Here is a 12,462-nt window from a genome sequence, read left to right on the forward strand (position 1 = left end):
AGAGGACTACTGGTTCCATCATGGTGAGCTTGTATTTACCAAAATACCAGCAGATCCAAATGGTCCTCAAAGCAAAAACAGGAAAAGAATTCCCTTCAAGATACACAACAAAAAATATCTGCATGTTTGTCCAAGCAAAAGTTACTTAAATTCTTGAATCAGCATCCCAGGGAAAAAAACCCAAAAACCCCTCGCTAAATGATGTGGATCTGTTTGTACATGAGAGAAAGAGACCAAAAAGGAATTTGCTGTGTGTGAAAAAAGTGGGTGTGCTGACTGGCCTCTTCGAATTAAACTTTTTGCTTTGAAATCTGTATTAAACCATTGTTGAAAAGAGAGAATGAGAAACAGGACAAAAGAACAAAGGAACAAAGTACATAACTTCATAGAAATAAAGGTTTCCACAGGAGGTGGCCCACATTTATTATTGGATTGCACTGGCTTCCACCGCCATAGTAAAGAGAGTAATGGAAGAAGCAAAACATGCTATCATTACAAATAAAAGTTTTCTTTCCTTCTCAGAGTGCAGGTGTATATAGTTGTTTTCACATATATCTTTTCTTGTTGGAGAAATAATGCTCTTGTGGCAAGTGTCCCTTGTGGCATGTCCCCTGAAAGACAGTCTACGCACTTGGTTAGAGAGCTGAAAGGAATCAAATGTCACTGGAATTATCAAAAGTCTTTGGAGCAAATGCAAATGACATGCATGTAGGCCCTAACATATGCAGCTCCTTCTTTAAGAAGTAAAACTAAATGCTCAGTAAACACTACAACAAACAAATCCTCTTTTCAAATTATATATTTTGAATAACATTTTTTATAAACTTAAGACTTATAGTTCTCTATTAGGTGAAAAATGTTAAACCTATCTGAAGACAGAGCCCATCTGAAGATTCCTGAGTGCAATTGCACTGCTACCTGAAGAAAAACTGCATTCCTCAAGTTGCATAGTCACAGCTTAGCAACAAGAAACTTGAAAGGTGGTTCCATGGTGATACCACTGCTGTTTGCTGGCTCATGATCTTCCAGATTTGGGCCAACCAACAGGAAGAAGAGTGAAAGGTATTGGTCCTATGTTGCCTGTGAGATGGAGTCCTTGTACCAGAAGTAGCACTTCAGTGGGCTTTAAAGATAAGGAAGAAGGTAATATGGTGCTATTTAAGTTTGTGGTATATCATGGTTTTATTACAGTGTGCTAAAGGCACAATGGGTAGTGAAGTACTGTGTTCAATCCGTTTCTCTGTCTCTATATACAGTAGCATTCTGTTACACTTCCTTCTCCCCAGAAAGCATTCCCTCTTTTGCACATGTAAAGAGTCCGTTAAAAAAAATATGTGCTAATATTGTTGTATGTGAGCACTTCAGAGATAAACCCACAGAAATAATGTCTGCTCAGAACTGACCAGCTATCATTGGTGTTCATTTAAACACAGAAACTTTTGGTATATGTCCTAAATAAGTTTGCATTCCACCAGAACACACTCACACCAAGAGGTAACATTTTAAAAAAATGTAAACAGGTATCAGGGTCCAAACCAAAAGGGAAAATTTGCTTTTAATAGATAACTGCAGCTCCTTCTGAAGCAACTGTCTGTATAAGTTCAGGCCACTAGTATCTATCTACATTTCTGAAGAGAAGCAATAAAATCCTGAAATTTGAAACTGGGAGCATCAAGTTTCAAACTCCAAAATATCCTGACTAAACTTAACATGATTATGCCAAGCTCTGAGTTAACACATAAAAGCTCCGTATGAGAAGATATTTTGGCTTTTCTTTCCCAGTGCTGTTAGCTTAGCTGGCTTAACTGTTTTGCTGATGTCTGTGGGACACCCACTTTGACATTTTTGACAAAATACAGCTTCACTGGTACTGCATATCAGCTTGGAAATAATAGTGGTGATGTCTGGATGTATGGTCAGTGCACTGCTCCTCTGAACAGAAGGCTTTAGGGAAGGTGAGAAGAAGAGAGGGAAGGAGGGGCTCACGGAGAGACATTGCTTCTTGGGTCAATTGAAGTTTGGGACAAAATTTTCCAAAATCACAAAAGGAAAGCTAGCTTTTGGCAAGTCCTTTGATATAATTTCCCCCAAAGGCAATCATGTGTTTCCTTGTTCTTTCTAGCTCCGACTTCTCTATGAATGCAACCCTATGGCTTTCATCATCGAGCAGGCAGGTGGGATGGCAACTACAGGGACTGAAGCAGTGTTGGATGTGAAACCTGAGAATATTCACCAAAGAGTTCCTCTTATACTTGGCTCTCCAGACGATGTGCAAGAATACCTTGCATGTGTACAGAAGCACCAGAAGAGCAGCTAAAGGCTTTCCACATCAGACCTTGCTTGTCCATTTTCAGTCTCCAGGAAAAGCTTTACCTTTCAAAATGGTGGATTCTAGCAATTACCACCAATTTCTCAGTGAAAGTCCCACTTTACAAGAACAAGAAAAATAATGAGATTTCATTTCTCCTTGCAGGCAAGTGTAAAAACCCTTCAGTTGTGATTTATGCAGGGCAAGTGCAGAGACAGAGCCATGATTTCCAAACAGAAACTACTTACTTTATATAATACTAACAAAAGAAAGTAAATTGTATCAGTATCCCCATTTGATCTGAAGCTTTATATCTGACATCACATGGATGGCATTGTTTGCGACAGGATTTCCACATCAGTATTTGCAATGTCATTATCTGGATTTTCTGTCAGAGGCTTTCTTGCAGATGCTTTTTATCTTGACAGCCCTAAGAAGAGCAGAAGTCTCATGCTGTCTGAAACAGTATTTTTAAACTGTGAATTATATATGTTTTGGGTAATTAATAGAGATGAAAAGGCTGCAGCGTTGCCACGGTATTTAATTTCTCATAAGAACAGGAATTATCGTGTATTATTTACACACAACTTTCAACACCACAACTTACAATAAACCATTGCTATGGATGTGACACCAAATCGTGCCTGTTCTGCTGATCCATTGTCCTCTGCAACAGAAGAGGGTACAAAGGCATTATTATACCTCCATTTTCTCTTACTTTGAAAGGTTCTTATTTCAGATTGATGCTTGCTCTTCTACACACGTTATATTGCCATTCCTAGTCACTGTGGTGTCCTGTCCTCAAGTGGAAGGGAACACTCAAGTTTTAGAGGCTTGTCATCAAAGGGAGCAACTAAAGTTAGACAGTCAGCAGAAGCTTACAAAGTTTCATTAGTAAATTCCACACTTAGCATGAGAATTGGTACAAAATAGCTCCTGATCTCCTAGAATAAGCACAAGGCAGTGGGGTTTGGATAAAGGGGTAGGGTAAAAGGGGAGAGAGGGGGAGGGGGAGAAAGAGAGAGAAAGAGAGAGAGAGAGGTGAATTAAAGAGGAGGGGGAAGGCAACAGAGGCACAGAGAAAGAGAGTTCTGGCTCCAGCATGGATCTAGCTGATGGGGAGTCCAGGGACCTGGGGGTGCACATGTGCCTGGGGTTTGTGAGGATACTTTTTTCCCTGCCATGGAGATAACTTTTTCATTTTCTATACAAATTATACAAAGTCTGTTCTTTCAGGCCTTTCTGGAAATGGGTCAGAGGGCTTCAGGAATCTTGGGTGGTTTTCATACCTCCCTACAATCCACACCCCCTTCTCAGTCTCATTCCTGTGTTTACGCTGTGTTGTCCTTATCTCCACAAGGTACAACAAGGATGTTTGTCCTGGAAAAGTGCTGCCCTACTTCTGTATGGCCACCTTCACGAGCCACATCTTATTCTTTCTCACAGCGTGTGTTACCAACAATCATTGGCTGTTATTATCAACAATCCTTGGTTTGCTCCACAACTATCTGGTTATTGCTGTTTGAGGCATACACATTAGCCCTTTGTCTTACAGAGTCAGGATCCTGTGTGAACATCCTGAGAGCTACCTTCAACCCCTTCAAAGACCTACTTAGAAGAATCCTATGGGATAGGGCTCCAGAAGATAAGGAGGCCCAAGAGAGCTGGTCAATATCCAAACATCACTTCCTCCAAGCTCAAGACCAGTGTAGCACTATGAGCAGGAAATCAGGCAAAGGGGACAGGAGATCTTCATGGATGAGCAGGGATTTTCTAGAAAGAAATTTCTGGGATGTGGAAAAAGTGCCAGATCCTGTGGGAGGACTATAGGAACATCATCAGAGTATGCAGGAATGAGATGAGGAAGACCAAGGCCCACTTGGAATTTAATCTGGCAAGGGATACCAAAGGCAACTGAAAGGGCTTCTACAAGTACATCAGGAGCAAAAGGAAGGTTTGGGAAAATGTGGCGCCAGTGCTGAATCAGATGGGTGTCCTGGTGATGGAAGACACAGAGAAGGCAGAATTACTGAATGCTTTCTTTTGTCTCAGTCTTTACTGGTGAGGCCAGCCCTGAGAAGTCCCAGACCTTGGAGGCAAGAGAGGAAGGCTGGAGAAATGCAGACTTCCCCTGGTCATAGAGGGTTGGGTTAGAGATCAGCTAGACAGACTTAACACCCATAAATCCGTGGGCTCTGATGGGATGCACCCATGGGTGCCAGGGGAGATGTTGCTGGCAGATGTTGCTAAGCCAACCTCCATTATCTGTGCAAAATCATGGAGAACAGGAGAGGTGCCCAATGGCTGAGGGAAAGCCGGTGTTACTGCCATCTTCAAGAAGGACAAGGAGGAGCCAGGAAAATATGTGCAGTCAGCCTCACCTCCACACCTGAAAAGGAACAGCCCATTCTGCCCGGGCATGTAGAAGACAATAGGGTCACTGGGAGTAGTCAGCATGGATTCACCAGGGGGAACTCATGCTTGACCAATCCGATACACTTCTGTGGTGGCATGGCAGGATGGATCAGTGAGGGGAGAGCAGTGGATGTTGTCTGCCTTGACTTCAGCAAGGCTTTTGACACTGTCTGCCATAACAACATTAACTTGCAGGTAAGCTCAGGAAATGGGGGTTAGAGGAATGGACAGCGAGGTGGATCAGGAACTGGCTGAATGGCAGAGCTCAGAGGGTTGTGATCAGCAGAGCAGAATCCGGCTGGAGGCGTGCAGCCAGTTCTCCAGGGATCAGTACTGGGACCAGTGTTGTTCAGCTTGTTTATCAATGACCTGGAGGAAGGGATAGGATGCACCCTCAGCAAGTTTGCTGGTGGCACTAAACTGGGGGAGTGGCTGATCCACCTGAAGGTTCTGCTGCCATTCCATGGAACCCTGATAGGCTGGAGAGTTGGGCAGAGAGAAACTTAATGAGTTCAACACGGGCAGGTGTCGGGTCCTGCACCTGGGGAGGAACAGCCCCAAGTGCCAGCACAGGCCGGGTGTTGCTCCTACAGAGCAGCTCTGTGGAGAAGGACCTGGGACTCTTGGTGGATCACATCCTGGGGTGCATTGGGAAGAGTGTGGCCAGAAAGTTGAGGGAGTTGTGCCTCTATTTGACCCTGCTGTGCCTCTATTTTGGCCCTCCAGGCCACATCTCGAGTGTTGTGTCCAGTTCTGGGCTCCTCAGCAAAAGAGAGACAAGGAGCTCCTAGAGAGGGTCCAGCAGAGGGTCACAAAGATGATTTGGGGTCTGGGGCATCTCTTATGAGGAAACGCTACAGGAACTGGGCCTGTTTAGTCTGGGGAAGAGAAAACTGAGAGGGGATCTCATTAACGCATATAAGTATCTCAAAGGCAGGTGCCAAAAGGATGGTGCCAGACTCCTTTCAGTGCTACCCAGTAACAGGATGAGGAGCATTGGCCATAAACTAAAGCACAGGAAGTTCCACCTCCGCATGAGGAAGAATTTCTTTACACCGATGATGGCAGAGCACTGGAACAGGCTGTCCTGGAGTCTTTCTCTGTGGAGACATTCAAAACCCATTTGGACAGGTTCCTGTGATGCCTTGAGAGGCCACCTAAAAACAGAGACAGGAGTAAGGGAATAAGGTAGGTATTTATTTGAAGGGCCTTCAAAGGTACCCCCTGGGGAGCCAGAGGCTACTGGCAAAAAGGACCCCAAAGTGGACGACAACTTTTATAGGTTTGGTTCATTTGCATATCAGGGTTAATTCTCCAATTAAAGCTTCAGTTAAAGATGTAATTTCCCCAAGCTTGCCCCGCCCTTTAGAGGCTTTTGGTTTACTTATTTCAGGCCTAGGACAGTCTGAGTGTCCTTGGAGAGCAGGCCTGGAGAGGCTTTGTTATGTCTACCTGGCATGAGAGAACAGCAGCTAACAGGCCACAAGAAACTTCAGAGTTACACACTAAGCAGTACAGGATTTGAAAAATACGAAAGTTAAAACCTAAGGCATCAACTGTGTTATTTGCTTTGTCTGACTGTGCTTTGGAAGGGGGGTTGGACTGGATGATCACCAGATGTCCCTTCCAACCATAACGATTCTGTGATTCTGATGCTTCTAGGCTTGTACAACCATCCATCCTGTAGGTGCTCTGGTGCTAGACCTCAGACTTGACATTGCCTAAGGAGATCAGAAATCTGCTGTGAAACTTGCAGTCATTGACCAGTGAGAGCAAAGATTAGCAATTAAAAGAAATGTGTGATTACATTAAGCGATAAGAATGTGGAAACTGGGCTTTAGGTCACTTTGAGTATTAGACACCTTTTTAACCCTCCTGTCTCATTATATGCACATTTTTTTAGGCAACCTCCTTGACAATGTAAGCAGCTCCTGTATCCTCTTCTCATTTGCACCCCGATTCACACCCCCAGCTGTGATGGTACAAGACTGTATTAAGAACACTCTGTGAATTTCATCAGGACATAGAGAGGAGTTAAAAATACTCCTGCCAAGAAAATCCAACAGTTATTTTTTAACTTACAACTGTGTTCTATTATTCATAAAGAAGAGGCACGCTGAACAAAAGCAGACAGAAAATTATTCAGGATGAGCATTTACCCTTAGTTATTGCTAACCCAGGGGTGAGGATGTGATTTCAGTGCTGTTTCAGGTAACAAAGTACTCCTTCTGCAGGTGTTTATCTGGCACTTTTTAAAGCTGTGACAACTGCCCAGAATCAGCAAGTACAGAGTGTACTTGTTTATTCCGTTCCTCATCATGTGCTTCCCAAAGCTCTACTATCAACAGCAGAACACAAACAACACTTAAATCCTGGAGACTGAAAAGGAAGCAGAAAACAAGACAGTTTAGATAATAACAAAAACTTTTTACTGCATGATGCAGTTGTGCACTCTGATTATGAAAATTAATAAATCAGTTTTTCTGTGAAAACAATGCGCACGGTGTACATACACATATATATATATTTATGCACATATTATATACATATATAGTAATTCTTTCTCTCTCTCAGAGTGTCTATATAGGAACACAAATAGATGTTGATGTCACAAATTTATTGAGAAACTCCATTGCATTTTTTAAATTGGAAACCTATGACCAAGTGTAATTTGAGGCCAGTCTAAGTAAGCTAACGATTTTATATCAGAAGGATTACTGGTAAATTGGTCCTGTTCCCAAGCGGCCAGGAGAGATGATAAAGCAAGGAGGTAGCAAGAACAGATATGCAGCACTGCTCAGTGTAACCACAGGGCCTCTAAAAACCACCACTTAGGGACATGCCGAAAGTTTGTTTTGCAGTGGGTGTACCCAGTCAAATGGCTAAGATCTGTGTTCCTGCTGGCAGGATATATACACCTGCCTACTGCAACGTGTCAGTCATTCAGTGCCCTACTTACTGTCAGCCTTACAGCACCCAGCTTGCCTTCATTTAGGTAAGGTTTCACAGCAGAGCCTGGACTTAATCTCAGCTGCTATTTTTCCCACATTTTGTTTTTTTTCCTCAGTTTGCACTCAAAGCACCCGTTTAGTGGAGGGGCTAGTGCTGGGACACTGCTCTGACTAACAACTGCTGCTTGGGTGGCTGTTGATGCTTAAATGACAATGCTCCTAGTTTGTGGTACTTACACAGAGATCCATATCTGCTCTGTATAAACAACCCATACAAACCTCAAATGCCGATTAAGAAAGGAGCAACTTCATTCAGTGTGAACAGTGGATATGCTTTGCTGGAGTCCTGCTTCGACCTACCTCACCTACCTAAGTACTTGTATGTTTTCTGCTATGTGTAGCACAGCCCTGCAACCAGACCACTCCACAAAATCCTTCTTAAAGGCTCAGGGTGAGTTTTAAAGTTTCCCTCTGCAGTGTGGTATTAGTCCAGACCATTTCTGCAGAGCTCTCTGACACTAACCACAGGGTGAGGGGACACCACCTATGAAGCCCTTGCAACACTGGGCCACAACTGCCATCCATGGCCAGCTGCCAGGGTATTTGAGGGCACTCAGACTGCTGAGAAAGTAAGACATATATTTTCTTTTTTTTTAAAGAATCAGAGACTATTTAGTGGTTGGAGTGGTGTGAAAGGGGACACAACACAAGCTGCCATCAAGGCTGCTGACAGAAGCAGGCGCTGTTCATGATGAAGGTGTTGTGAGTCTGCCTCCAGACACAGAAGCCAGCAATGCCTGATATTCCTCAGATACTCATCAGCCCAATACAAAATTCAAAATAAAGGGAAACAACAAGTACAGGAAGGAACAGACATGCATCTAAGTATTAGTTCACATATATGCCTTTGTATCAGTATTCAATAGCTTCTTGGCATAAAATTATGTATGAATAAATCAGCGCCCACTTGACTTCCGGTTGCCTTCGGACAAAGATGCAGAAACTGTACTATTTGAACTGTACCACGTATATAAAATACACGACTGTTGTTAAAGCACTGGTTGCCAAACTTGTTGCCAAACATAATTCTTCTTTCCAATTATTGGGAACTTTTGCACCTATTTCAGAAGTAAAATAAAGGCAAACTACCTAAACCTAGTGGTGTCCAATAACTCAAGAAAACACAGCAACCCCACCAGGCTCTAGTAAATGAGCAGCTGTTCACAAATTATTTTGACTGGAAACTGAGTTAGTCCGAGCAGCCAGCCACAGAGAGGTGGCCTTGTGACTGCAATCACAAGATGGGGGATCAGAAAACAGGTTAGGGCTGGCAGGCTTCCCACCAGTCCCGTGGCACCCAGGCTGCCTGTGCTGCTGCCCTGCCAGCCCAGCACTCTGAGGAGCAAATCCTGGACACTCTGCAGCAGGACCTCACCCATCCCTGAGAAAGCAGCTGAAATGCAGATGCTCTTTGAAATGTAGGATCAAATGTGTCTCTGAGAATTTGTATCCAAAGTTGATGCTTTATTCTGTTTTCAACAAAACATACACACGGGGAGTTTTGCTGTTTTTTTAATAGAGCCAACTGATATTTCTGGAAAAGTCAGGCAAAAGCTTTTTCATTTATAAAATGCCAGCTAATTGGAGACAGAGAACAAGAAAGAGCTCTTAGCTTACATGGATTATACCACACAGACTCATTGTGAGAAAAGGGTGGTTGGTGCCCATGGAAGAGAAGAGGGGGTTTAATAAGAGGAAGGACAATAAAGTCATTAACGTCTATGAGACTGCAAAGGTAAAAGTAGTTATTTTCCAGAGATATCCAGGGCCCAAAAGTGGGAATAGCAGAGAGTAAATGAACACTGAGACAGACAATCTGCACACAGTTACCCAGAGGTACTGAACACCTGAAGTTTTGATGAGACAATCCCTACCATTCAGGCTTCATATCATCACAGACAATGTTCATAAACCCCATGTACTGCTATCAAAAATACCTCTGGTTTTTGTTCCTAGCTTTCTGCAAATACAGATGTGGTTTCAGAAAGCAAAAACAAAAACCTCAAACCAAGCATGCGATCTAATTGAAGTGAACTGATTTTAATACTCCACAGAGACAGGAATTTCCACTGAGATCTGCCCTGAGGAGGTTGCTTTCATCCCATGCAACGATTTGCATAATGGTTTTGCAGGATTCTGTTCATCCAGGAGCCCAGCAACCTGTTTTCTGGTAGCAGCTTTTGTAGTTCTGACCACTGCACTTACTGAAGGCAGTTTGGTGAGGCAGCTTGCAGAGGGTGTTGGCCAAGACAGCAATGTACTCCCACGTTGATAAACAGAGTTTGGCCTAAGAATTGTTGTCAGCTGCTGAGCAGACCACCCAGTGAATATTTTATCACTTTTGAAAGGACACCTCTGAGGGAGATAATGCGCCCGCTCAATTACTGGGTCAGCTGTGCTCAGGCTGAATGTGCATGGCCAGCCTGCTCCCAGCCCAGGCATGACCGTTCACGATGTCTCATCAAGGCAGCAGACGCTCCAATGCACCGTCAGCACACGCCCGGAAAAAAAAAGAGGTCAGCTTCTCTCCACGCCCAGCTGCCACAGCACCGGCCTTGTCATCGTGTGCTGTGAGGAGAGCACAGCTCTGAGACATTGTACCGGGTGACAAACCATCTGTCTTTTGCCCTTTTGGTCGTCAGGTTTCCTGTTTTGTTCCTGCGCTGACAATTTTCTCCCTCTTTTAACAACACAGCATGATTTTTTATTCCGGCACAGAAAGACAAAAGAGGAGACTCCTCAAACATAAGCAGGGAGGATAAGTGGAAAGGGCCATGCAGACAAACATAGATCTGAAATTTAAACTCAGTAAAAGAACACAAACGGGGATGTCTACTTTTAGCTCTTTTGAAGATATGCTGGGAGAAAACAAAGCGAAAGGGGGAGGCTAGCCTTCTCTCAAATGCACGCCCACAGCTGCTAATCAGTTGTATGGCCTCTGGCAGGCGGCCTCACTGCTTTTGGCTGACTCCCACTTCTCAGCTCTCTGTCAGTTCAGATTAAAAACTCAGTGTGGAGGGAGTTTCTTTTGCTCTTGGTTTGCAGAATTACTAACAAAAACGGGCTGTAAAGTTCGTTGAAATGTCTGGAATACTGCAACAGAAATACCACTTCAAAAGTATTCCTGATGGGCATCCTGTGTACCCAAGGTTTGCTTCTGAAATGCTCTATTATATTGTGAGAGAAATGTGACAGAAATGCTCGTAACAGCACTGAATCAGAAAACACAGGTCTGCTCCGATTCTTCCTGTGACTAGCAAGCAACAAATAGTAAAATGCAGCAGGATTTATTCCTAAACTTTGCACAAGGCATTGGAATTTCTATATAAACAGACAGAGATGTTTCTTTTAACTATGAGAGTATTATTATAAATCCCTAGAAGCCAATGCAATTTTAAAACACAGCTGATGTTTCCAGTATATATTTCCTGTTCCAAACAAACCCTGCTGTCAGTTTATGCTTCATGCTTGAATGAGGAAAGCAGTACTTCTAAACATGGCTGAGCAGAAGGAATGTTAAGACAGCTATTGAGAAGAACTTGCATTCACAATTCTGGAATTGCTGTACAATTATGGTAAAAGATTGTGCTGTGTGGTTTTTTGGTTTGGGGTTGGTTTTTTTTTTTTTGCTATATCTGGCAAAAATGGGCACCTACAGATACAGCAATGAACTGTTACAAGAGTTTTGTGGGTAGCCTTATCTAGAGGCGTTTTTGTGCCTTGTTACCAGCATCATGAACAGATACATTACAGAAACATGCTTAGAAGTACACTTCCTTTGTGGGAAAAAACACCTTACTTGGCAGCTCTGAAGCCACCTCATTTGACCTTCGGATTTTAAGCAAAAGCAAGTGTGTTCCAAAACATGCTACAGCCTCAAGGAGTTCTTATTTCAGCATCAACTTCTCAGACATCCTAAGCCAGTTTCAATGTCTAGTAGCCCAGCATTTGTTTTAAACAGTTCTATGTCATGGCATGCATGCTGTGCAGGAAGCTTTCACGAGTAATTAAAAAAAAAAAAAAAAAACAACAAAAAAACCCCCCAAAACTTACTCATTAGAATATTTCCATGGCAGTTCCTGAGACTGCAATTTTTTCCTAGTAGAGGCAGGAAGCAATAGCTGTAATAACTTCAGAGGCCCCTCAGTGGCACCCCAGGGGAGCACACCTAAACCATTCTCACCCTGGAAAAACACACCATAGCACAGACAAAGAACATCAAAACACAAAGTTAATTCCAGGTGAATGTCCAAAGTGTCACTAAGCATATGAACAACACTTACAGGGTTGGAAGATCATCTCTTCCTTGCTGAGATCTCAGACCACCAACAATCCTTCCTGAGAGGACCTCACAAAGCCACTCTTAACCGAACAGCCTTCTGGAGGTGGTGGGGAGGGGAATAGCTCACTCTCTGACTCTGCTCCATCTTTGACCACTTCTTCCCAAACCAGGACTGCAGAAGGTACCAGGCATCAGCGCTGTAGCACCACACCTGACAACACACAGTGTTACTTCTACAACGTGTTTCCCAGCATTACTTTATTGGGAAAGTCTAACAGGTTTCACTCAGAAGGTTTTGGACCTCCTAGAGGTGGTGAGAACTGTCAGTGAACAAAACAAGGAAGCAGCATTGTAAAAAAGAATCCAGTAAGTACTTTACAAATGCCCATCTCCAATGGCTTCTTTGCTCCTCTCCGTACAGAGGTTGGCAGTAGCTCTTCAGCAGG

General features: G+C 43.4%; 1 protein-coding gene across 2 annotated transcripts in view; it reads left to right on the forward strand.

Annotated features, from left to right (window-relative positions):
• The window catches only part of LOC103619842 (fructose-1,6-bisphosphatase isozyme 2), a 21,322-nt gene extending 18,376 nt beyond the window's left edge, over window positions 1-2,946 (forward strand). For both annotated transcript variants that reach the window (XM_017740467.1, XM_008638414.2), the window contains one exon: window positions 2,123-2,946. In XM_017740467.1, the coding sequence (XP_017595956.1) occupies window positions 2,123-2,317 (195 nt within the window). In that variant the 3' untranslated portion in view covers window positions 2,318-2,946. The remainder of the gene's footprint in view (window positions 1-2,122) is intronic.
• The last annotated feature ends 9,516 nt before the right edge of the window (window positions 2,947-12,462 follow it).

The sequence above is a fragment of the Corvus brachyrhynchos genome, unplaced genomic scaffold (assembly GCF_000691975.1).
Source record: "Corvus brachyrhynchos isolate BGI_N302 unplaced genomic scaffold, ASM69197v1 scaffold37, whole genome shotgun sequence".
NCBI classification, from domain to species: Eukaryota; Metazoa; Chordata; class Aves; order Passeriformes; family Corvidae; genus Corvus; species Corvus brachyrhynchos.